The following is a 27,165-nucleotide window of genomic DNA, read 5'->3' on the forward strand; positions in this document are numbered from 1 at the left end:
GTTTTGACCGGGTAAGAGTGTATGAACGGCACAATATGAGAGACTACCAGCGTCATAAAGCTTCACAGGAAAGAAACACGTGGACTATCGGCTTGAGATAACAGTAAAAGTTGCGACATAAACGCCCTATACCATGGGATATCTACTTATGCTATTGTTTCTCTATGGTCTTACTTATCTGTTTTACAATTTCCGTCAATTTATTGTTGGCATATCTACAGTGAGGCCCACGTTATAATGGCAGTGTTTGATTAGCCATGCTATTGCTATCCTTGTCTACCATTTAACAAAACAGATAGCGCTATCTCTTTCTCGATTTGCTCTGTTGCCAGATCGTCATTCAACAATGTAGAATTAACAAAATATTTCATCCCAATTATGAAAATTCATTATGAAATTATTGAAAAATAGAACTCATTGCTTAATAAGATATAATGGATTTTTTTAAACGAGAATGACCAATTAATATTACATTAATAAACCTGTATCAGCTACCGTCAAGAAGGCATTGGCAAGACAGTGAGGATCGGCAACATTGTTCTCCTATCTTTCTCTACTGCCATTATAACGTGGACCTCACTTTACTTTTTTGACTATAATCTTCCTGTAAAGTCTTACTTTATGTTTTATAATGGTCAATTATTGTTGATATACCTAGTTTAACGAAGAACTAGCTGGCGCAACTTTGTCTGGGTAGCTGGAATTTGATGAAACCATGGCAGCTAAATATTTTGACTTGATTCTTCGTATATGTTTATAGTGAAAGATTCTTATAACAGAGAAGGAACCTCTATAGCACTCCTAGTTATCATTAACTGTGGCAACCTTATTTATAGTGTTATTATACCTTTATAGTGTTCTTATACCTTTATAGGTTCTTAACACTGAAAGATCCTTTATAGCACTCCAAACCTTGATAGTTTTTGGAAAACTTTTGGAGTTGAGGCTTTAGATTGCAAATACAGAGTTGTGGAAATACTTGAATACTAGAGCAAATCGATTATCAGCTCATAATTCTGATATTACTGTTTCATCATAATATAGTGTGATATAATATATGGCCAATTCCTATTAAGCCAGTATTTTTCAAATAATTGTACTAAAAACAAGGCTAACGCTTTTAACCAAAGATCTCTACTTAAGTAGAATAATAACAAATATTGTTATATGCATTGAACATCACTTGATGATCTCAATACCAGAGTGATTTACTGATATCTTGATGCTTTGCATTATTTGTATTATACATTGTTATGCTCATTTTAATTTGTTTCAAGCTGAATACTTTATAAGAACGGACCATGCTGTTAGCTGGAATCAAATACAGAAATTCGGTTGACACAAAATCTATTTCGTTTTTTTTTCTATTCTTGCCTTCTTGCATGAAACATTTGAAGCAAGTCTTTGATTCCAATGCTTAGTTCCTTTTCGTTTGAATGTATTTGGTTAGGAATAAGATGAATTTTAACACTTCACAAGGAATTGATATGAAGGATGTGATAATTATAAGTCAAGCAACCGCTGATCTAATATTAAATTTATTTTGGATTGATTAAGATTTATATTTGTAACTCGTATGAATACAGTTCATATATTGTAAAGACGATATCTATATTAATAGTCAGATTTCTATATTAGGATATGTTTGTGTAATTCTGTGATAATTGTGAACAATGTTATTGTAAATTTCACATCCAGTATTATGATTTTATTTCCTTATTGTTATGCACAATAATCTATTATTACTTTCTTTTAGTTGTGAATATTGTAGTTTCTACAAACATAAATCGGCTAGCATTTATTTTAAATCCATACTCTGTAGCAGTAATTCATTTCCAATACTTTAATCAAAACAAATTTTATTTTCATGTCCATGACAATTTTACTGTTGGTGATGTACTGTATAACATTCTATTATTTTGGTAGACTAGTATGAAAATAATTATTTTAAGAAATCTATTTTATGTTTCTCTTGTGATGGGTTGCTTCTTGTCAACTTAGTTCAGTTTTTATGATCACAAATTCTACGTTGATTTTTTATTGATCTCTTATCTGTTGTATTGTAAAGAGCACTATAATACCTGATCTTCTTAGTTTTTGCACAAACTTATTTTAGACAAAAAACTTCTGAATTATCCAACTGATATAAACTAGAAGATAGAAAGAAAAATAAAAATCTCAGTACCTTGATACCATTTTCAAGTGATATCAATGTTGAAACATGTTGTGATTAAATAATTCAAAAAGTGTACTGAGATTTTTATTTTTCTTTCTATTTTTATTACAAGTAGCCCTATACAGAAAAGAGATAAACTAGAAGATGTTAATGATTAACAATATATTGAAGATAAAGAGCAACTGTAATGTTCTCCTAGATCAGTGGTCGCCAAACAGTCGATCGCGAGCAACCGGTAGCTCGTGGGGTGGTTTTTGGTAGCTCACAGAAATGCTTGGGTTGTCAACCATGCATTGAGAAACATGGCTACAAAATTTTGCATTTCTCACAGATATAACTGAGAAGTTGAATGATTTAAATTAAGATAAGGACATCGGTGGAATGATTTGAACTGTAAAATCGTTTTCCAAGGAGCTTGAGATGTGGGAAAAGAATGTCGTCCAGTTTGAATATAAACACTTTTCCAGTCTGAAGAAAATCAATGACGAGAGAAATCCTCCACAGCACCTCAGCATAATCAACAATACGTTACAATTCAGACTTGAGCCAACAGTTTGATCAACGATTTCAAGATTTTAAAATCATATCGAATATGGGACAATTCGTCAACTCTCCTTTTGTAGAGATCGATGCAGAAGATTTTGCAGCTTGTGTTGTAAAACATTTTGGTGGAGATCAGGCTTCAGTTGAAATGGAATTTGTGGATTTTTAAAATGATCTTGTCTCTCAGATCACTTTCTACAACTATAAATATTTTGCCTCAAGACCCCAAAGAAAAATATTTAATTATTATTCAAGTTGCATTGAGATTGAAAGCTATGCTCAGCTCTACCTTGTGTAAAATCATCTTTTTCAATTATGAAATTCATAAAAAATCGATATAGGGACATGTTTTGGACAACTGCATCAGAATGGCGGCTACAACGTCAAGAAAATACTTGATCGCCAAAAAGAGTTCCACTGCTCTCATTGAAATGTAAATTTCAACTTTTGTTGTACTTTTTGCTATGAGATAAGTAGATTTCAATACTAGAAATGTACCTTTATAGGCCATAAAAGATACATTGTTTATTCTAATATTCGTTGGTAGCTCACTAGAAGATTTATAAATGCTATTCTAGCTCAAAGGCTCATCAGTTTGGCGACCACTGTCCTAGATCATTCAAAATACTTTTTGAAATTTGTCCTTAAATACTTACTTTTTTAAATTCTTAGTCTTCACATTATTTTAGCATTTCTTTGAAATGTTTTTCAGTGTATTCCAAATATATGCTATGTTTTGTAATTTTTACCAATGAGAACAGATACTGAACCTTTACAGGTATTTCTACATAATTTACAGTAATTTTTATATTGGGCATTATCCAGTAATTGAATTTTGTGGTTTGAATATGATTCTATAGAACAAGGAAAGCAAAAGTGAAAATGGAAGAGTTTCAATCTGTCATAATATTTATATTAAATAAAATAACTTGATAATCGTTTGTAACTAAATAAAATGAGCTTTTTGCTTCAAATAAATTAATATTGTTCTGCATGAAAAACTGACTTCACCAAATAAACAAGTGTTATTTTTAAAACAATTTTTGAGTTTCATTCCTAAATTTGATCGGATATCTTCCTTCAACCTTCAGATATTCTTACTTTCCTTGCCCTATTACCATAGGTAAGGAAAGTATTGCTTTCCGAAAAAAATTAAGGTACCCCAATTTCTAAATTTCTATACGTTTCAAGGTCCCCTGAGTCCAAAAAACTGGTTTTTGGGTATTGGTCTGTGTGTGTGTGTGTGTGTGTGTGTGTGTGTGTGTGTGTGTGTGTGTATGAGTGTATGTGCGTCTGTGTACAAGATATCTCATCTCCCAATTAACGGAATGACATGAAATTTGGAACTTAAGGTCCTTTCACTATAAGGATCCGACACTAACAATTTCGATCAAATGCAATTCAAGATGGCGCCTAAAATGGCGAGAATGTTGTCAAAAACAGGGTTTTTCGTGATTTTCTCGGAAACGGCTCCAACGATTTTGATCAAATTCATACCTAAAATAGTCATCGATAAGCTCTATCAACTGCCACAAGTCCCATATCTGTAAAAATTTCAGGAGCTTCGCCCCATCAATGCAGATAGATTCCCAATTATCAGGCTTCAGATACAATTGAAACGAAAAAATCAAGTGGAGTAGATTGAGCATGAGAATCTCTACAATTAATGTTCAGTAACATTTTCACCTAAAATTGAAAATAAGCTTTAAATTCGAGAAAATGTGATTATTCAATTGCAAATTATTGTTGATTCTATTAAATCATTCACTATGAAGAAATAGATATCAGACCTCATGTGTTATTGCCCTGTCACCAGCTGGCTCAAATCTTTGAATAGTAGACTTAAGATGCGCGGGAACACTAGCGTCAGGTGATCAATTTTCATAACGGCAAGGAAAGTTGTGTGAGTGCGCCACACCAGATTTTTTGTATAAATTTGGAAAAAATAATATTGTAAAAGTAAGTTATCTGGATTCATGAGTGTACATGTGGTAGATGACTTAATATAAAGAAACGTTGATTGATGTACGGGGTCTGTATAGTGCAAAAATATATAAATAATTGATTAATTAATTAGATGAAAAAATATTATACAAGGCAAGGTAGATGGATAAAGGTTACAAGGGTCTAATGTACTTTACGCCATGAATCCAGTTTACTGGTCATGGACGCGAAAGAATTACTCTGAAGCACAGATCGTTCAGGGAAATATTTGGGGAGAAAGGAATCCTTTGACGTATATATTTCGTATTTATGTAAGTATATAGCCTAAGATTATTATTTCAAGAGATGTGAGTTAGATTTCATATTGTATAAATGCTTTACATATCTTTATCTCATACTCAAGATAATACCGTGGCTAACATTCTGGTATACATGTGAAGGCGGCATTCTGTTGCTTCTATTTTTTTATTTTCTTAGGCACTTAATTTGTGTTTATAACATTTTTTTACTTCTTCCATTCTAACATATTCAAGTAGGAAAGTACCTAGGTAGAGCACTTGGTTTTTTCTTAATTTTTCTGGCTTTTCAGGTCATGTATCTGAAGAGTTGAATCATGATGTCAGGCTAGAAAACTTTTTTATTATCATTTATTAACAATACAGTAGAATATATTATTTGAGTAAGTGATAAAACTGGAGTTTTAAAAGCGTAAAGTGACGGCTTCTATTCACATAATAGTGTATAATAGAGCAAACAGCAGCTCTTTAAGGATATAATAGTATAGCTTATCAAAATTTGGTAGGTTTACTTGAATATAAAAATGTATGACAGAAATTACCATTCGATTGTAAGATATTTATCAAATAAACAAAATCTAGATGCACAGACTAATGTCTGGACTGAATGAGAACCAATTTCAAATTTGAAAATTTTCCCGCCCAACTTGTTTTTGCCGGGCCAAGAAACATGCATGCTGCGCTGCCCATACAGTTCTTATATTAAAGAAAGCAAAACTGCAAAACATTTTTTAAAATTCATTTCAAGATAATAAAGATAAGAATGAGAGGATTATATTAATAAATGGAATTGATCTCCTTTCAGTGGTATTTTGTCCGATAAATTGGTTGCTTATCTGTCAAACATGAATGTATAAAATATTTTTTGGAGGAGATTATAATGTCTTGTTGGAAAGTTCACATGAAATATTATTTAAGAACAAAAAATCTCTATAATTATGGTTTTAATTTGTTGATTCGCCTTTAATTAATCTGTGTTTGTGAGGAAAAATGGTTTACACAACTAAAAACACGGTTCCTTCAATCTGGAACCCCACTCCTCGTGGGCTACATTTCCGGTTCTTCCTGCGCATTACGGTGCGCAAATTTCAAGATTGGTGTGCCTACTGCATGTGTATTGCCTTTGGATTCTGTTCTTTTCAAATCATCTTGCTAATAAGTTGCATCAGTACCATTCAATTTCTATAGTGTGTAAATTACAGTTCTCTCTCAAAATAATTTCCAAGTTGTTCGCCTAATCGCCGATTGAAGACTATTGAACAGTTTGATCTGTTTGAGGTTAGTATCGAACAATTATTCATATCAAATCGGTTTACGGTTCTGCTGTGAATTAAAAGTTGATCTTTGCCTTGAATATTACATTGCAATCCCACTCTCAGTAAACAAATGTTTTATTTTTGACAATTTATGTGGTGTTACCATTCAGAAATCGTATGTAATTCTTAGTAGATTTGTTACTTGTAGGGCTAAGTTACTTTATCTTGAATTTTTTTCAAGTTTTATCATTGATTGCTTGTTTATTAAGTCAACAAAGTTTTCATATTTTATCTTTTAAATATTATTATCAATTCAGTTTGTTGATGTACATAATTTGGAGTAATCTAAAACTTCTGTAGTAAACTGGGCTTTGTTACAGTTTGTAACTGGAAGATATAATAGCCCATAGCATTACAGGATTTATCAAGCTTTGATTCAATCATACTTGTTCAATCCCAGACCTATTTTAAACATTTGTATCCCTGTTCTATATTAGGATGGTAGCCTAATCCATTGTTTTTAAGTGGTAACTTAACGTTTTGCATTGGCTTATTAGACTACTGAGTTTTGATTAGATATCTACAGGACAGGTCTGAACACAACGGTAAACAACTTATCTTGATTAAACTGTATGAAATTTTTGTCTTTACCTAGTATGTAAAGCTACTATTATCTTGAAATTATGCACTGATAATTGTGAAAATGTAATCGTTTTTGAAAGTATAGGCCTAATAATTACTTTAGGTACCGTATACCGAAAATACCGGTAGGCTAATACCAAAACGTCTTTGTAAGACTGACCAAATATTCAATGCTTTACAAAGAATTAGGCTATCCTCTATCCTTAAATAATCTTTAATGCAATTCATATAAGCCTATTAGAAATTTTAACTAACCTATATATCTTCTAGTTTTATTCAAATTGAGAAATCATATGAAAGAAAAACAATAGATATAGGCTAGTCTTATTGTCTCGTCCTTTGAAAGTTGCCACAATTATCAGCCTCGGTATTCAATATGATTTTTTCCTATGTTCAACTATTGCTATTAACTTGAAATTTAAAATTATCTACTTTTAGGAAAATTGGTAGGTCTAACTTCTTCCTGCTATAGAATCCACTTTTTCTAAACAATAAAACTAAGTTGGTTAGATAAACTCACAGTTTTAAATAGGTAATTTTGTTCCACTTGGACCTAACCCAACTCATCACAAATGAATTGATATTTTAAGCTCTATCAAATGGTTAGCCTAGATAAAATATTCTTTATTCTATATTCATTAATAAAATACATCATCAAAGTGATAGGGAGAGAAAAAAATAAGGTAACCTTGTAATATTCTTTCAAATTTAGATGGGGTTACACACAGTCCGAAATAGTTGAGACTTGTAGTTCTTGATAGAAAATATTTCGTACGGTAATGCATGATAAATGTAGGCCTAATTTGATTTGGTATGAGAGTATACTGAAAAAAAAAACAAAAGAAAAAACCTAGCATAACAGATAAATTGGTGCATGCTACCAAATAAAAATGCTTCTCTAGAAAGAAAACCTTCTCAGTGATTAGAATCCGACAATTTAATTATAGTAGTGTAGAAGGAACCTATAGGGCTTAACCTACAATGAAATCTATGAACCTTCATACCGTTATGAAAGATTACCCAGTGCTCTATGGTAGGTAGCCTATATCCATGTATATATTATATAATTATGATAATATTGTCATCAATTTTTTAAAAATAATTTTCTGTAGTATAAGGTCCAAAAACAACTGGGCCATCAAAGCAAACATAATTTATTTGCTGTTCAAGATATGAATAGCCTACAAATTACTTATAAATTATGTCAATAGGGCTTGTTGAACCTTCAATTATAAAAAATAACTAGTTCCGTACACAATATTTTAATACAATTTAATTCATTCTTTATTCATTTATACAATAAGTATATCATCAAAATGATAGGGAGAGGAAAAATAAGGTAACCTTGTGCTATTCCTCTCTCAAATTTAGATAACACTTAGTCCGAAATTGGTTGTCTTCTAGTTCTTCGATCCACAAAATTTTCAGTCCTCAAGTATTTTCACAAAGTAGATTTTCAAATTTAGATGCTTCAAAACTAAACATAGAAGAAATATTTCACATTATTATACCTAACTAAAATAGGAAATATTAAAAATATAATTTTGAAGAATCACCGAAAACCAAACTTAGTTCTGCAACTTGATTGAAATGAATCTATAAAAATGAATGATTTTAGTAAATTATCTTTATAATGTATGTCAGAACATAGCCTAGCTTGGATATAAAATGAGTTGAACAAAGCATTGAAGATGGTTGGTGAATATGTTGGAAATTAAAATTCTTGATTTAACATAGAGAAATGATAGCTTAAGAAGATATCCCATAGTACCGTATAGGTAGTTCATTTTCCAAATTTCAAGTCGATTTTTTTTAACTGAACCTAATTAGGCTACTGTCTATTCTTTCATATCCGTGTCCTGTTAGCTAGTGCTGGGTCTGGATATGATTAATGTCTCTCCATCCTTCTCAACCTTTCGCCATCTGTATCCTCTCTTCTTTATTGTTTCTTTCATCGTCGTCGCGGTCCTATTCTCAAGTCGTTCAAAGTACAGGGTGTTTATGATTATGTGTTATAAGTGTTCTATGTGCCCTCCTTTTGAGGTTCGGACGACACCTAGACGGTAGCAAAATTCATCGCAGACTGTTCGCAAGATGTGTTTTCGGACTGTTAGCTACTGCATCAGTTATCCTGGTTTTTAGCTTCTCAATATCAAGTGCTGAAGGAGGAACATAAACACGAGCTTTAACGTTGTTCCTCCCTTAGCACTTTATATTGAGGAGCTGAAAACAAGGATAACTGATGCAGTAGCTATAGTCCGAGAAGACATTTTGCGAATTTGGCTACGAATTTGTCTAGATGTCATCCGAGCCTCAAAAGGACGACACATAGAACATTTATAATACATCATCATAAACTTGATACTTCTGTGAGTAATTTAATGTAAAATTGGTTTGTGTCCACCATTTTAAAAATAAATATAACTGTTTAAAATTGGGTCATTCTTTTTGAAACACCCGGTATTCTGTAATCCATTCTTTTGTTTGGTGTTTTCAATATTCCTATCAGCTAATTCAGTCCGGTTCCAATTGACTTGCTAGGCCTGACGTAGCTACATGGGAGAACTTTAGGGTAGCCGTTCACTGGAACCGTATTCAACCGATCCGTTCGGCCGTTGGATCGGACGAATCTGCCGACCGTTAATTCGGCCGAATATGGTCGTCTATTGGAACCGTTTTTCAGTCTAGTTGGAGATTATTGAATTAACTACTATCATAGCCACCAACATTTTTCGTAAAACAACAATTATATTGAGATTTTGAAAATTGAATAACCACTAAATTAGTTATTCATTACAATAATCTTACCTCCAGATCCTATTTGCTCAGCAATCTTTGTCCACAGACTCCTATGATATATTTTGTCTCGCATATCCCACAATGGAACATGCTCTTGAACCAAACGTATCAATAATAAGAAAACAAAGATATTGTCAAATTTCACAATTTGACAAATTTAAAAATTTTATTAAAAAACTTTAAAAACAGAACAAAACTTTTCATTGTCCATCGTTACAACTTTATAAAACAGAACAACATAAAAAACAAACAAGACTGTGAAACAATTTAAGGTTAGGAACACTTTGTTGTCTCAGCTCGACTAGTTAGTTCGGCCGGATAGAGCCGGAAAATCCCATTCAATTCGGATCGAAAAATTGATAGGCTGTATGTACGTACCTGTTGCAATAGGCTGTATCTACCTGTTGCAATGGACGAGAATTTATACCTTTCTTTGTTGGGGGATCGTTCGGACGATTTCGGTAGTTTTCGGCAGATGCTAGTTCGGACGAAGTCGGTTCCAGTGGACGGCCCACCTTATGGTCTGGCCCCTATCCATCTACCTGTCCGGCTAGGGTAGGCGGAGGTAGGTAGTTTAACTACCGCCTGCTACCGATCTTTGGGTCATTGGGACACAAAAGTCCCACCACTAGATACAAGGTATTGTACTCCCTAGGTGGAGACTACGGTCTATTATTACTGTTTATTGGCCGGGTAAGTGTGTTAGAACGGCACAGTAAGAGAGTCTGACTACCAGCGTTACATAGCTTCACGAAAAAGAAATACTAGGACTATATCGGCTTTAGTTTAAAGTGAAATTTGGAACTTAAAGCGATGTTATTGCAATCCTTGTCTATAGGTGTGTACAGATATACGCGCCGTGAACATGAGCAATTCACTTTTAATCAGCTGACTGTATCTATTTTAACAGAAACGGTAAGATAAATATATAAAAAGCTTGACATCAGCTGATTAAAAGTGAATTGCTCATGTTCGCGGCGCGTATATCTGTACGCACCTTATCATCCAACAAAGCAGATAGCGCTATCTTTTTCTCGCTTTGCTCTGTTGCCAGATCGTCTTTTAACAATGTAGAATTAATAATTTATTAACAGAATATTTCATCTGAATCATGAAAATTCATTATGAAATTATTGAAAATTATAATTTCTTGCTGGATAAAATATAATTATTGAATGTTTTAAACGAGAATGAAGAAGAATTGATATTACATCAATAAACCTGTATCAGCTACCGTGTATTAATAGAAGGCATTGACTAGTAGGAGGATTGGCAACGTTGTTCTATTTTCTTCCACTGCCATTATAACGTGGACCTCACTATAGGACTATATCGGTTTTAGTTGACAGTGAAATTTGGAACATAAACGCGCTTATATCATTGGATATTGTCTTATATTATGAACATATACTTTATTATTTTGTCGCTTATTATTTATCAATAATTCTAAAAGCTGAGATCTTTACTTTTCTATGATTTGTCTTCATTCTCATAAGTAGGCTATAGAATACTCAATTGTATTTGGAATTCGCTCCTCACTCACAGGCATTTGCCCATATGAGGAGCCTTCTTCACATTTTATATTATATGTTGTAAAAGAAGAAGAAATAAATCAATTTCAGAGTATAGCCTAGTATAGAACGCTTAAAAACGCTCAATACTTTATAGTACACCGTGATTCAAAAAGAATACCTCAACTTTGAAAATCTGTATTTAATCAAGGAAACATAATAGAAACTTGGGTTGTAAATCAAAATGAAGAGTATTAAGATAAGTTTTCCCCCACTAGAAAACAAGTTCACAAATTTAATGTTCAATGTGACCCCCTCCAGACACTCGAGTGATATCAATACGATACTCGAACTCGTTGCACACCCACAGTAGCATATCGGGCGTAACAGTTTGTATAGCTGCTGTTATTTCTTGTTTGAGCTCCTCAATGTTAGCTGGTAGAGGCGGTCGATACACCTTATCTTTAACGTACCCCCTTAGGGGTGAGGTCAGGGCTTCTTGGAGGCCAGTGATGAAGTGCTCTGTCTCAAGCTGCTTGGCGGCCGATCCATCGCCTCGGATAGTTTTCATTCAAATAGGCACGGACAGATGAGTGCCAATGGGGTGGTGCTCCAAATAAGGAAATAAAGAAAACTTCAGAGCTTCCTCGAATCGATGACAGATAGTGCTCCACTCTCCGTTTATTCTTTGCAGAGTTATCAATTTTCAAAGTTGTGGTAATCCTTTCGAATCACGGTGTATATGGACCAAACTACATTGAGCGTTTTTAGGCGTTCTTTGAGTCAGGAAGCTCTCAGGTAGGCTTATTAAGTTGCCCCTGAGAAAACGTCGTAACAAACTCTATTAAACCCTTGATAAGGTCTTCCCTTAGTCTATGGCTATGTGCTTAATACATTATCAAGCATTTTCATTTTTCCTTACAAACTCTTATCAGTTTAGCACTTTATGTATCCAAGCCAGCGTACAAACCTAGGCTTAGCTGGCATTGTCAGATTGAAAACGAGTTAGTTTTAGTTTAAGGGCCGTTTGCACAGTGTAAATCTACTTAAATCTACCACGGTCTTCCTTGTTTATTAGACATCTCTCGAAAGCAAAATATCTCAGTTATGTATAATTAAAAATATGTTTCCTAATCAAAGACCACTGTTGAAAGTTGTCTTATTTTCTATCTAGTGGTTTATTCAATCAAATACTGGATTGGCAGTTGCTTTACTCAAGCAAAACCGTTCAGAAAATTCTGTATCATCCCAGAAATTTAAATCATTCGTTTTTGCCCAATTTTTCTCAGTTTTAAAATTTCTTCGCAGTCATCTTTATCAATAGCATTAAAAACTTCTATCAATTCCTCCATTATAATTATTTTTACATTCAAATAATGATTCACTATAATTATCGTCTACAGAAGCATTAAAAACAGCCGTCGAAAAATAATTTACTATCAGCTGTTTCCCCATCGAATCTTTACAGATGTCAAGTTAATCCAAATTATTTGGTTTAAACCTCCTGCTTTAGAGGTTTAAACTTTCCCAGAGTTTAAACTCAATACAGAGTTTAAACTGATACTGTGCAAACGGAATTTTAGTTTAAACAAAAAAATTCAATTCAATTTTCAATTCAAAAAATAATTTATTCCGCACAACATAATATTATTACAAAAAATTGTACCATCTAACAATACAAAAAAATACTGATGAAAATTATATGTTTTGCTTCAGATGACAAAAACATAAAGCGAAATAAATATGAGCACACCTAGGCATAAGCCCTATTGGAGTGCACTTCTCTTAAAATAAAATAAATTTAAAGACTAGAGTAGTAGGACCGCTACGCTCTACACATGAAATAAACTTTATTTATGTGAAAATAATTAATTATAAATTTACCAGTGTTACGGTCTTCATAATGCGTATTATACAGGTCTTCATAATCTATTATAACAATTGTAATGTTATTGAATGAATTTCCATTGATTTTCATGGAAAAAATTAAGTTAAATGGAAAAAATAATATAGTAAAATAAATAAAAATATTCAAAAATGTTTTAGTGGACAGCGAATTAAATTATGAAAACAGAAAGACAGGGAAAAAACCACTGACTCAAGAATAAGATTATACTGCCTAATATTTATACTAATGTACAATCCTCAAAAAAGATTCACAGTCATTCAATGTGAACAGATAGAACTTCAAACTTTTAAGAAATATATTGAATGGGACTGAGGTATTAAATTTTCTTGAAATTAAATTAAACATTCTAGGTGCATTGAAAGAAAATGAATGTTGAAAAATTGTTAAATTAGATTGGGGAACTTGAACTAAAACCCGTCTGAAGTCATATCTGATATCCCGAGTAAGATTTGCATTGAGGCTTCTTAGAAAGAATAGCTTTAGTACTTTGAAAACATAGAGATTTCTGATTGGAAGTATCTTAAGCTGAAAAAACAGTGGCCAAGAATGATCAGTTCTGAGTGATCTGGTAATTATACGTATAAATGATTTTTGAAAAATAATTATGGGATTCAGTGTTGTGACATAGGTTCCACCCCACAAAACAATACCATAGCTCATACGAGAGTTAATAAGTGCATGGTAAGCATTCAATAATACACGTGTAGGACACAAATCCCGTAGCATGTAAAAGCTCCTTATTCCTCTACAAAACTCCTTTTTCAATTTCGCCACATGATTTTTCCAAGACAATAAAGAGTCGATAACTAAACCTAAGTATTTAAAAGTATTCACAATGTTAATTGTTAGACAGTTACAGTTATTAACAACAGAGCAGGAATAGCTATGATAACACAGATCTGTATCAAAAAATAAATTTCCCCTCAAGTTAAAGATCATGTACTTAGTTTTTTCACTTAAAACCATGAAATTTTTGCTGAACCAATAATTCAAGACTCTTAAATCAGCGCTCATTCTTGTGTATATTGTATTGCATGCTACATCTGAATATGTGAGTGCAGTATCATCTGCAAAAGCAGTCAACCTTCCATTCAATTTTGCATCACATAAATCATTTATATAAACAAGAAATAGAATAGGTCCCAAGACTGAACCTTGGGGCACACCATAATCTATATTCTTGAAACTACTGTAGCATCCCCCTACCCTCACACACTGCTTTCTGTTTCGAAGATAGCTATGAAACCACTTGTATGGTAAGCCTCGTACCCCAGCTGCATATAACTTATTTAATAAAATTGAATGATCCACTGTATCAAAGGCTTTTGTGATATCTAGATATAATGCTGAACATTTTTTACCCTCATTTATACTCTCATAGATATCCTCAAAAAATGAAACTAAAGCATCTTCGGTACTCAGGCCCTCTCTGAAACCAAATTGATTTTTACTAAAATAATCTATTTTTTTGAAAAAACCTATCAATCTAATTTTTATAATCTTTTCAAAAATCTTGGTGAAAACTGACAATAGAGATATTGGACGGTAACAATTTGGTTTCTCTCTGCTGCCCTGTTTGAAAAGTGGGATTACAATAGCAACCTTCAAGCAGTCAGGGAATTCACCACTCATCATGCTCCAATTAAAAAGCCTACTCAAAACACCAGCAATCTGAATGGAAATTCTCTTAACAATGTAACTGCTTATATTGTCAAACCCGGGAGCTTTATTGTTTTTCAAACCGGCTATTATCTTGAGAATTTCAGTTTCATTAGTGGGAATGAAAAACAAGGAATGCAAAATATTTTTATACTTGAAATGGGAATTAAATACTGCATTATTCTCTACATTAATAATTGAATGTCTTAACTGTTGCGGTATTTTAATGAAAAATGAATTAAACTCTGTAGCAATACGTTTTTTATCAGTGATTGTCTCTGAATTGATTTCTAAACTTATAACATCATGCTTTGATTCCCGATCTCCTATCAAGCTGTTTACTATTCTCCATTGAGTTTTTAAATTACCTGAGCAATTATCAAATTTTTTCAAGTAGTACTGCTCTTTTGCTTTTCTCAGATCGGATTTTAATTTATTTCTGAATGTTCTGTAATATTCTTTCAAATTTAAATCATGTGGTCTTGAAATCGTAAGTTTGTACAGTTTTTTCCTTCTATTGATTCCTTTAAATAAATAGTCAGAAATCCATGGAGTTAATTTATTATTGATAAAAACACTTTTTCGGGGTCTACTGCATTTACACTTATCTATTGAGTCTGATAATAGCTTGGTGAACGAAACGAAAGCAGCTGAGACGGAGTTCTTATCTAAGACGCTCTCCCATTGCAAACTTTGTAACTCTACTTTCAGTTGATCGAAATCAATCACAAGGCTGCTTCTTTCCGTGGCATCTTTAACGTGATAACGTTTTCTTATATCTAGCTCTAGACGTACCATTGAATGGTCAGTAATTCCAAGGTGCAGTACTATAGCATTGTAATCAACTAATTGTTTTATTTGGTTGAATCGGATGAAACAATGATCTAAACAACTCTGACTATCACCAACTATTCTTGTAGGCTCATTTATAAGGCAGTCTAATCCGTGGCTAGCCATCTGGCTAAGATAAGAATCAGCTACTCTATCATCAAGCAGTAAATTGCAATTTATATCTCCGGTGAAAATAATATTCTTTCCTTTTAGAGAAGCTATCATGCAATCGATATCATCGAGAAATTCCTGTATTGGAATACTATGTAAACGGTAAACTGCCAAAACAATGAATTCAATGTTATCATCACAACAACTAAGCTGCAAACAGTCGGCTGACCGCTTATCTGAGCTACCTAAAATGCTACATCTGTATTGTGATTTGGCGTAAACTATTACCCCTCCGGCTCGATAGTTATCATTACAACAACCATAAGCATTGTAACCATCAATTCGAAACAAGTTTATCTCATCGGTAGATATCCATACTTCAGTTAGTATTATAAAGTCCGGAGATATTTCAAAGTTATTTAATTCAACTAAAAACAAATCAAAGTTCTGCCTTAGGCTACGGATATTCTGATTTATAAAAACTAGAACATGATTAGAATCAGACATTGAAAGAATGTGACAAATTTATTATTACTGTAGAATGAACTGATACTAAGAACTTTGTTTTTATACTCATTCTGTGAGCTTGCCTTCTAGCAATAAAGACAGAGATTGATATTATTTCCAATTTAGTAATAGAGAGATTAAAAGAAATGTAAAACAATAAAGAGAATTGAATAATGTGAAAGAAATGAGCTTTTCTTATAATATCTATATATGTCTTTGAATAAAGAAACTAATAAAAAATACCTACAAGTAATGGGTACTTCGGTCTCACCGTGACAACAAAAGTAAGAGTAACGAAAACAAGAGTATAAAAAATAAAAATAAAAATATAGCTTATCAATTTAAAACAATGCAAAAAATAATAGAATAACATAAAAGTAACAAAAGGACTTACAAATCTTTCAGGTCTTCAATTTTCCTAACAGTTATCACATTTGATCCCTGTTTCTTTCTTAGAAAAATTTTACCACTTCTGACCCATAGATTTCAAAAACCCGATTTGGTTTAAGCTTTAGCTTGAACTTACACTGTGCAAACGGCCCTAAGAGTCTATGTGTTGTATGGAACCTTGTTATGTAATATATATTGTATTGTTTTCAATTTGATGAAATAAATTTGAATTTTGAAAGCATATTATAGGCTACAGTGAATTGTTTGATTTTGCAGCTTTGGTTCCTTGATGCCCTTGTGAAATCCGTTGATCCGAATTTTGAAAAAATTCCAACTGCAAAGCTAGCATGGTAATGGAAGCACAGCCGAGCCCCCGATCTGTGGGATGCGAGTTTGTGCGTCAGTACTACACGCTACTCAATCAGTCGCCAGAACATCTGCATCGGTAAGTTTCATCCATTGTACTAGTAGTTTTGTGAACAGTAGACCTCACGCAATATTCTCATCCACAAGTACCTGATTGAAACTATAGACCTTATGGAAATACAGCAATAGACTGGCTTCTGCAGATCTCCACACATCTGTGTAATTACTTGTCAGCTGATTTATGATGAATAATTTTATAGTTTGATTTTTACTCTAATATTGGCTTATGAAGGAGGCTCCTTTTTCCTTTCACATTATCCTTGAAATACAAAATTTCCAAAAAACCTTGTATATACGTCGACGCGCAATTAAAAAAGGAACATACCTGTCAAATTTCATGAATATCTATTACCGCGTTTCGCCGTAAATGCGCAACATATAAACATTAAGAGAAATGTCAAACCGTCGATTTGAATCTTAGACCTCACTTCGCTCGGTCAACTAGTAGTTCTGTGAACAGTAGACCCTCACGCAGTTATAAACACAGTCTCCTCTTATACTGTCCATCAGAGTAAATCCTGTCTGTATGTCGTGTCGGCGAGATATCGGTGAGAAAACGGCTAATGGTTGTTGGGGTTGGTGTATCAAAAATGCTAAAATCAAAAGCTAATCTCCTTCAAGACATACTGGCAACAGATCAGCCCCAGTTGAAAGCAGAGAAAGGTCGAGAGAAAATACTGTGTTTTTTTCAGTTATCAATATTGTATGCGTCATTGCAAGCAATTAATAGTCCACGCGACGGCTGATTTTTTACCAAGTTACAATGAGATATTAATTGCATGCGTCATTGCATGCAATTAATAATCCACTTTAAAGCTGATTTATGATGAATAATCCTAGTCTGATTTTAATGGTAATATTGTCGTTCAAAGGAGACTCCATTTCCTTTTGTATTATCCTTGAAAAAATTAAAAAAAAAACCTTTTATATACGTCGACGCGAAATTCAAAAAGGAACATACCTGTCAAATTTCATGCAAATCTATTGCCGTGTTTCGACGTAAATGCGGAACACATAAACATAGAAAGAAATGCAGAACCGTCGACTGGAATCTTAGACCTCACTTCGCTCGGTCAATTGGATTAGGATCACTATAGTGAGGTCTACAGTGGAGAAAGATGGGAGAACAGCCCATTCGCCTTCCACTACCTTCTATAGAGGGTTGCTGATAGCGGTATATCAGATTTAATTTACCGAGCGAAGTGAGGTCTAAGATTTAAGTCAACTGTTTTGCAATTCTCTTCAAGTTTATATTTATGTTTCGCATTTACGGCGAAACGCAACAATATATTTTCATTAAATTGGACAGATATGTTCCTTTTTGAATTTCGCGTCGACGTATTTAAAAGGTTTTATGAAATTTTGCATTTTAAGGATAATACAAAAACAAAAAGGAGTCTCCTTCGAACGCTAATAGTGTACCGTAAAAATCATACTATTTTATTAATCATGAATCTGCTGTCGAGTGGATTATCAATAATTGTATGCAATAACTCAATCTTTCTAAATTTAAAATTAATGTGTTTTGTTTCAATGTGAAAATTAGTGAAGAATTGGAAAGTCACACGTCACGTTTATTTGTACAATTTATTTTATGAAATTTGGATGAAAAGAAGTTTTGGACCGTAGTCTGTTTCTTTGTCCTTAAGTTGATTGTAAATGATGAATTAATTATTATCTCGATGAAACTTGGTGAAAAATCAGCTGTCGTGTGGACTATTAATTGCATGCGGTGAGGCATGCAATTGATTACTCGATGTAGCATAGTATTTTCTCCATACTTTTCTCTGCTTTCAACTCAGTAAGCTGTTGATAGTAGGAGCCTAGCATTATTGTTTACAACAAATTATAAGCATTGTCGATACACAATCCAAACACAGCCTAGTTGTTTACACACCGATATCTGGTAGATACGACAGGACCGGACATAACTCACTCTGATGGATAGTATTAAAGGAGGCTGTGGTTTATAACTGCGCGAGGTCTACAGTTCACAGAACTACTAGTATCAACTGTTCATTCTTGTTTGAAATAATAAATTATATTTTATTCACTAAGTGAATATATTTTTCAATTCATTTTTTAAACCTACTCTAGAACATGGTACGCCATAGTAGAATAGGTCAATTTCCACATAGAAAAAAACTAAACATGTAGAGGACACATTATAAGAATTTTTTTGTAACTAACTATTGTATGTAATTGTAATTTATCTAATATTTTCTGTAATTGATGTTGTAGTTTTAGTATTTTTTGGGGAAATAAACATTTATTTATTCATTTATTTAACCTATAAAATATTTTCTCAATTGAGATTCAATATTTTGTTTAGATTTAATAGCTTGTCATGCTTGGATTATCTATAATAACTAATCTCTTGATTATCCTTGATGAGCATAGATTTTATACGTACTGAAGAAGTTATGAATTTCTAGTATTAACTTTCAAGATTAAATGTATTTAATTCTATAAGAATTTAACAAATTCTATGACAATATTTTGATAACCTTTGATTGTAGAAATGTTCTTAGTATGCTTCAAGTCCAATGTCACATGAAAGTTGCTGATCTTGTAAAAGTGCTCGCCTCTATTAGCTATTCAATTGTTATCGTATTATTTATTTTGTTGTAATAATGTGCTGTGTAAACAAACTGTCGCGATAAGGATTTTCAAGCCATTAGATAAGGATTTATCAGTAATAGGCTTCAGTACTTGATGATAGAATCGACATTGGAGAAAGCTGTCTTCAAATTGAAGAAGTATTTATTCGTTTATCAATACAGGCACAAATATATACAACAAAAACAATAATACAAGAATTTGGAGAGGACAAAAGTCAGGGTGCCGGTTGCACAGCAGCCGTTTAAACTTTAACCGTGATTAATTCCACGGGAACCAATCAGAGAAGCCGTCTTATCAAAAAGGCATTCTCTGATTGGTTCTCGTGAAATTAATCACGGTTAAAATTTAACCGTCTGTTGTGCAACCGGGCCTAACTCCGAAATTGATTCTCTTCCAAGTTTTCATTGCAATGTTTGATTAACAGCAATTATTTGAAACGAGAATGAACAGTTAATATTACATCAATAAACCGGTATCAGGTACTCCCCATAGAAGGCATTGACAAGACTGAGGATCGGCAACGTTGTTCTACTATGTTTCTCCAATATTACTGTAGTGAGGTCTACGTTATTGTAATATCTCAAATAAGCACAGATCATCATCATCTGTACTAGTGAGGTCGACGCTATAATGGCAGTGTTTGATTAGCGATGGTATTGCTATCCTTTTCTATCATTCAACAAAGCGGATAGTGCTATCTTTTTCTCGCGTCGCTCTGTTGCCAACAGATCGTCTTTTAACAATGTATTATTAATAATTAACAAAACATTTCAACTTAATTGTGAAAATTCATTATGAAATTATTGAAAAATAGAACTCATTGCTTAATAAGATATAATGGATTATTTAAAACGAGAATGAACAATTAATATCCTACATTAATAAACCTGTATCAGCTACCGTCTAGAAGGCATTGACAAGACAGAGGAACGGTCTATTAACTGTTCATTCTCGTTTAAAATAATCAATTATATTCTTTCAAGCAAGAAATTATATTTATCAATAATTTCATAATGAATGAAGAAAGATAGGAGAACAATGTTGCCGATCCTTACTGTCTTGCCAATGCCTTCTAGACGGTAGCTGATACAGGTTTATTAATGTAGGATATTAATTGTTCATTCTCGTTTAAAATAATCCATTATATCTTATTAAGCAATGAGTTCTATTTTTCAATAATTTTATAATGAATTTTCATAATAAAGATGAAATATTTTGTAAATAAATGATCAGTTCTACATAGTTAAAAGACGATCTGGCAACAGAGCAAAGCAAGAAAGAGATAGCGCTATTCGCTTTGTTGAATGTTAGACAAGGATTGCAATACCATTGCTAATCCAACACTGCCATTATAACGTGGACCTCACTATAGACAACAAACTTTATCTACTAATGTCGGGGACCGAGCTTCGCTCTGGAGTACAAAAACATAAAACATCTATTACGAAAGAAGAAATTATAATAACATTCACACAGAAATGTTCTATCTAATCACAATAAATTGAGATTAATTCTCAGAGGAATGCAAAAATTTCCCTCACAAAGGCCCAGTTGCACAAAAGCCGGTTAAATTTTAATCCTGATTAACTTCACGTGAACCAAATCAGTGAAGACCATTTCAAAAAGATGGATCTACTGGAATTAATCTGGATTGAAAATAACCCGGCTTTTTTGCAACCGGCACTAAGTACCTGATTGAATGATTACAAAAGTTCAACAGCTGAGTCATAATATTGACATAGTCCCTCCCACACACATAAACTCGCTCACCCACTTCCATCACCAACAGACGACGAAATAATTATTATCCGCTGTTTTTCCTAGGATGAATAATAACTATCCTTTTAATGTTCTTCAGCGAGTTTTCCCAGGGATGAGACCTAGTGCAATCGAATCTTTATATTATAAACCTACTATGTTCTGAATTTCGTGAGAATCGTTGAAGCCGTTTTCGAGAGCCGGTGAAATACGAACATATAAACAGAAGTTGCTCGTTTAATAGTATAGGAACCTCAATTGTAGTGAAAACAGTTACTCGACCAAGTAAGTAGAGTAGAGTTAGCTCGGTAGAGTTAGTATGCCAGGTACTTGACTCCTAACTCTACTAGTAAAAACTTAGAACTTTGAAGTACTATTTATACTATAAAATAATAATTTTTATTGCATTTGTGTTGCATTTGCAGATTCTACAGCAACAACTCGTTCTACGTGCATGACGGGGCTGACGACCGGGACCCTGACCTGAGTCCGGCGATCGGTCAGAAGCAGATTCATCAGCGCATCGAGCAGCTCAACTTCAAGGACTGTCACGCCAAGATCAACCAGGTCGACTCGCAGGCCACCCTCGGCAATGGCGTTGTTGTTCAGGTAGGCCTAACTAAGCTCTAGCCTTCATTTTCACAATAAACCATCTTAAGCCCGGTCAAGACGCTCAAGTTTAGCTTCAGTCTTTTGCTCAAGCAAAAGTCGGAGCATGTAAGTCGTTTCGTCTGGACGGTAAAACGGATCGGACGGTCTTCAAGCTTAAGTAGGCAAACTTAAAATTAATGTATCGGCCGGAAATCTTTTTCCATCAAACCGTCCGTCTTTTGCCTATCCACCAAAACCTAAATCGCGTAAAAATGGAGATAGAGAAATTTTGATTTCAGATTCGGATTCAGCGCCCTCAAATTAATAAAATGCCTCGCGAGTACTCGAAAATAAGCGAGTTTTTTTATCGATTTCATGTAACGCTTTTTTCTTTCTTGATTCTCATGATGCTCTCAGAATTTGATGTTGATATTATGAGTTTAAAGTGCGAGATAAATTACTTTTAACACGGCTCTTTCTCGAAGACGGAGAGGTCCGATGCTCTATCCTCCACTAATCACTCCCACTACCTAGCAGCATTCTCCTTCTTTTGTGTCTGAGTGAGAGAGCTTTGTAACGCGACGCGGCAACACTCCCTTCCATCTATTGCTGGCAATGTTCCAAGAAGTGTACTGGTCAGCAGGTATATTGGTTTGTGTATGTTACGGAGATGTGCTCATCACAAGAACATGAAACAAAATGACACGGCGCATCCAATTGTGCGCAGGATGTCCGTCTGTGTCTACGCTACAAACTGTGGAGGGAGAAATGGGTTTCTCCTCTTCATGTTAAAAGTAATTTATCTCGCACTTTAGTTGTATCGACAATAATTATTAATATTGAAAATAATTATTAGCATTAGAATGCTAATAATTTCAACTATGCTAATATCATTAAAGCTTACCGAGTTGAAAGCAGAGAAAAGTCGGGAGAAAAAATAATAAGCTACATCGAGTTATCAATATTGCATGCCTCTTTGATTGCAATTAATAGTGCACACGACAGCTGATTTTTTTACCAAATTACAATGGGATATTAATTGCATGCAAGTAATAATGCACTCGACAGCTGATTTATGATGTCTATAGTCTGATTTTTATGGTAATATTGGCGTTCGAAAGAGACTTCTTTTCCTTTTGTATTATCCTTAAAATACAAATTTCAAAAAACCTTGTATGTACGTCGACGCGCAATTTAAAGAGGAACATAACATACCTCACCTGTCAAATTTAATGAAAATCTATTGCCGCGTTTCACCGTAAATGAGGAACCAACATATAAACAAAATTATAAACATATTTTCAGATTCATCTTGCAATTCTTGAAGCAATGCAACGAGAGAAAATTTGTGTCTTTTTAACAACCAGTCCCTACTCCAACGTGAACTATGAACTCTACCTTTCTTCCTATTTTTTACACAGAAAACAAAAGTTGCCAAGAGTACTAGCTCTTCCATTGTTGATGACGAACTGAGCTTGTGAGCACAAAAATAGGAAAACGGACTACATAAGACGGATGCGTGTGGACGCAATTTTACATCCGTCTTTTGATTGAATCAAACGATCCGTCTTTTGCTTGAGCGAAAGACTGATGGCAAACTTGAGCGTCTGTACCCGGCTTTAGACAGTGTACAGACCCGAAAGTGAGCATTCACGGTAGCATCACTCTAGGAGTGAACCCATGAGGTTATGTACAGTACTAGGCGTCCTGTAGCTTTGCCTCTGTGATTTTGAAACGGCCAATTGGCAAGGTATGGTTCGCGGGGTACTAGTAGTTCGGTGAACAGAAGACCTCGCGGAGTTATAGACCACAGCCTCCTCTTCTACTGTCCATGAGAGTGAATCCTGTCTGTATGTCGTGTCGGCGAGATATCGGTGTGAAAACGGCTAATGGCTGTTGGAATTGGTGTATCAAAAATTCTAACATCAAAAGCTAATTTCCTTCAATACATTTCCTTCAACAGGTCAGCCCGAGTCGAGAGAAAATACTAGTAGTTCTGTGAACAGTAGACCTCACGCAGTATTCTCATCCACAAGTACCTGATTGAAACTATAGACCTTATGAAAATACAGCAATAGACTGGCTTCTCCACACATCTGTGTAATCACATGACAGCTGATTTATGATGAATAGTTCTATAGTCTGATTTTTACTCTAATATTGGCGTATGGAGGAGGCTCCTTTTTCCTTTAAAATTATCCTTGAAATGCAAAATTTCCAAAAACCTTGTATATACGTCGACGCGCAATTAAAAAAGGAACATACCTGTCAAATTTCATTAAAATCTATTACTGCGTTTCGCCGTAAATGCGCAACATATAAACATTTGAACATTTAAACATTAAGAGAAATGCCAAAATCGTCGACTTGAATCTTAGACCTCACTTCGCTCGGTCAACTATGCTACTTTCAGTTATTAATTGCATGCGTCATTGCATGCAATTAATAGTGCATAAAAATTGCAAGCAATGACGCATGCAATAATAGTTTTCACGTTACCTGATTTTTTTACCAAGCTACATTGAGATATATAATTCAGGGTGGCCACCTACCGGGAAAACCGGGAGAACCTTGAATTCCTTTTGAATTTAATTGCATGCGTCATTGCATGCAAATAATAGTGCATAAAAATTGCAAGCAATGACGCATGCAATTGATAGTTTTCACGTTAGCTGATTTTTTTACCAAGCTACATTGAGATTCAGGGTGGCAACCTACCGGTAAAACCGGGAGAACCTTGAATTCCTTTTGATTTTTTCCAATTACTCATGCATTTTTCATAAATTTTAATTAATTTACTAAAGAACTGTACAGTAACAATAAACTCAAATAAAAAACACTATTATGGCTAGCAAATATCTAAAAACATCGGCTATGGTCTAAGGAGGTAACAACTAGTCGGGGGGACACTCTGACGCTGCGGTGCGAGGTGTCAAGTTGTCGTTTACGGTCATTACTAGTTGGCACCTACGGTCCAGTAGGTGTCAAGTAGTCGGGGGGACACTGACGCGAGGGTGCGAGGTGTCAAGTTGTCGTTTACGGTCATGACTAGTTGGCACCTTTGGTCCAGTAGGTAACAAGTAGTCGGGGGGACAACTTGACGGCAATGGTATATTTTTACGAGGGTACAAGTAGTCGCTTAAGGCCAAAATGACCAGGTGTCAGGTAGTCGGGGTGACACCTAGACGGCGACCATATATAACTTGACCAGTTAGTAGTATAGATTCTATTAAATCAGTGGTCATCAAACAGTCGATCGCGAGCTACCGGTAGCTCGTGGGGTAGTTTTTGGTAGCTCACAGAAATGCTCGTGCAAAAGAATGTCGTCCAGTTTAATATATACACTTTCCCAGTCTGAAGAAAATCATTGACGAGAAAAATCCTCCACAGCACCGCAGCAATAACCAAGAATACGTTACAATTCTTTTAGTCTTGAGACAACAGTTTCATCAACGATTTCAAGATTTTAAAAGCATTTCAAATAGGGTACAATTCATCAACTCTCTTCTGTAGAAATCTATTCAGAAGATTTTGCAGCTTGTGTTGTAAAAAAATTTGGTGGAGATCAGGCTCCAGTTAAAATGGAATTTGTGGATTTTCAAAATGATCTGTCTGCCAGATCACTTTCTACAACTGGAAATATTTGGCCTCAAGTCCCCAAAGAAAAATATCCATATCTTATTTAAATTGCATTGAGGTTGAAAGCTATGTTCAACTCTATCTACTTGTGTGAAGCATCTTTTTCAAGTATGAAATTGAAATACATAAAAAATCGATATATAGGAACAGACTGACTGATGAACAATGTTATTGTACAACTGCATCAGAATGGCCGCTACAACGTACACTCCAAACATCAAGAAAATACTTGATGACCAAAAATAGTTCTACTGCTCTCATTGAAATGTACATTTCAACTTTTGTTATACTTTTTTCTATGAGATAAGTAGATTTCAACATTAGAAATGTATCTTTATAGGCAATAAAAGTGTGAAAATTTCATTTTGCGTACCATACTTTCTTCAGTCCAATATTCCTTGGTAGCTCACTAGAAGATTTATAAATGCTATTCTAGCTCACAGGTTCATAAGTTTGGCGACCATTGTATTAGATCAAAGAAACTTGATGTTTGCAATTTTTGCGTTGTAGGTTTCTGGCGAGTTGTCGAACGGAGGTCAACCGATGAGACGTTTCACGCAGACGTTTGTGCTGGCCTCCCAGAGTCCAACCAAGTATTACGTGCACAACGACATCTTCAGGTATCAGGATGTGTTCTTCGATGAGGAGGGTGAACAAGGCTCAGGACGATCGGAGACCGAGGAGGATCAAATTGAGCAGGAGCATAACCAAGTGGCTGACATGCAATCTCAGGTAATTCAGAACGAAATTTAATAGAAATTTCATTTCTGAAATTCACCATTGATCCCAAACTCTCTTGGAATTCTCACATGAAAGGCTTGTGCAAGAGATTGACAAGAGTTACTCACCTGTTAAGGCTGTGCAAAGGCTAAAAATAAACTTTCTACTCGTGATATTTTTCAAAGTTTTTCGATTTGTATATCATCAAGCTATCAAAATGAGAAAGTTTTCTCAGGAAAACATTTTTTTCCGAACATTACTTTTTGAGGTATGAGCGACTGAAGTTTGAATTTTTGGGACAGAACATTTCAAATTCGGTACGATATAAATCCATGAGATTCAGAGGATGGATTCTTCATGGTATTGTTGATCTAGTAAAAGAAAAAATCTCTAAAAATATCGATTTTTGAGAGAGTTATTCGATTTACCAAAAATAACTCAACTAAAAGTTTGGTTATTTTTAGTAAATTGAATAACTATCTTAAAAATTGATATTTTCAGAAAATTTTTGTTTCACTAAATCAACAATACCATGAAGAATCCATCCTCTGATTCTCATGGATTTATATCGTACCGAATTTGAAATGTTCTGTCCCAAAAATTTAAACTTCAGGCGCTCATATCTCAAAAAGTAATGATCAGAAAAAAAATGTTTTCCTGAGAAAACTTTTTTCATTTTGATAGCTTGATGATATACAAATCGAAAAACTTTGAAAAATATCACGAGTAGAAAGCTTATTTTCAGCCTTTGCACAGCCTTAAGCATTTGCTACAAGTAAACCCGTTCTATGGATTCCATTAGGTTTTTGAATTAACAGTGGACGACTTGCCGTCT

The 27,165-nt window shown here is 34.1% G+C and overlaps 1 protein-coding gene across 2 annotated transcripts in view; it reads left to right on the plus strand.

The window, feature by feature from the left end:
• The first annotated feature begins 6,008 nt into the window (after positions 1–6,008).
• Positions 6,009–27,165, plus strand: part of LOC111064443 (ras GTPase-activating protein-binding protein 2) — a 56,000-nt gene continuing 34,843 nt past the window's right edge. Inside the window, exons 1-4 of one of the 2 annotated variants that reach the window (XM_039420330.1) lie at positions 6,009–6,237; positions 16,851–17,019; positions 21,806–21,989; positions 26,121–26,342. In XM_039420330.1, the coding sequence (XP_039276264.1) occupies positions 16,922–17,019; positions 21,806–21,989; positions 26,121–26,342 (504 nt within the window). In that variant the 5' untranslated portion in view covers positions 6,009–6,237; positions 16,851–16,921. Of the gene's footprint in view, positions 6,238–6,593; positions 6,807–16,850; positions 17,020–21,805; positions 21,990–26,120; positions 26,343–27,165 lie in introns of those variants that run through there. The other variant, XM_039420331.1, reaches the window with a different exon arrangement.

Source organism: Nilaparvata lugens, chromosome 2 (genome assembly GCF_014356525.2).
Source record: "Nilaparvata lugens isolate BPH chromosome 2, ASM1435652v1, whole genome shotgun sequence".
Classification (NCBI taxonomy): Eukaryota; Metazoa; Arthropoda; class Insecta; order Hemiptera; family Delphacidae; genus Nilaparvata; species Nilaparvata lugens.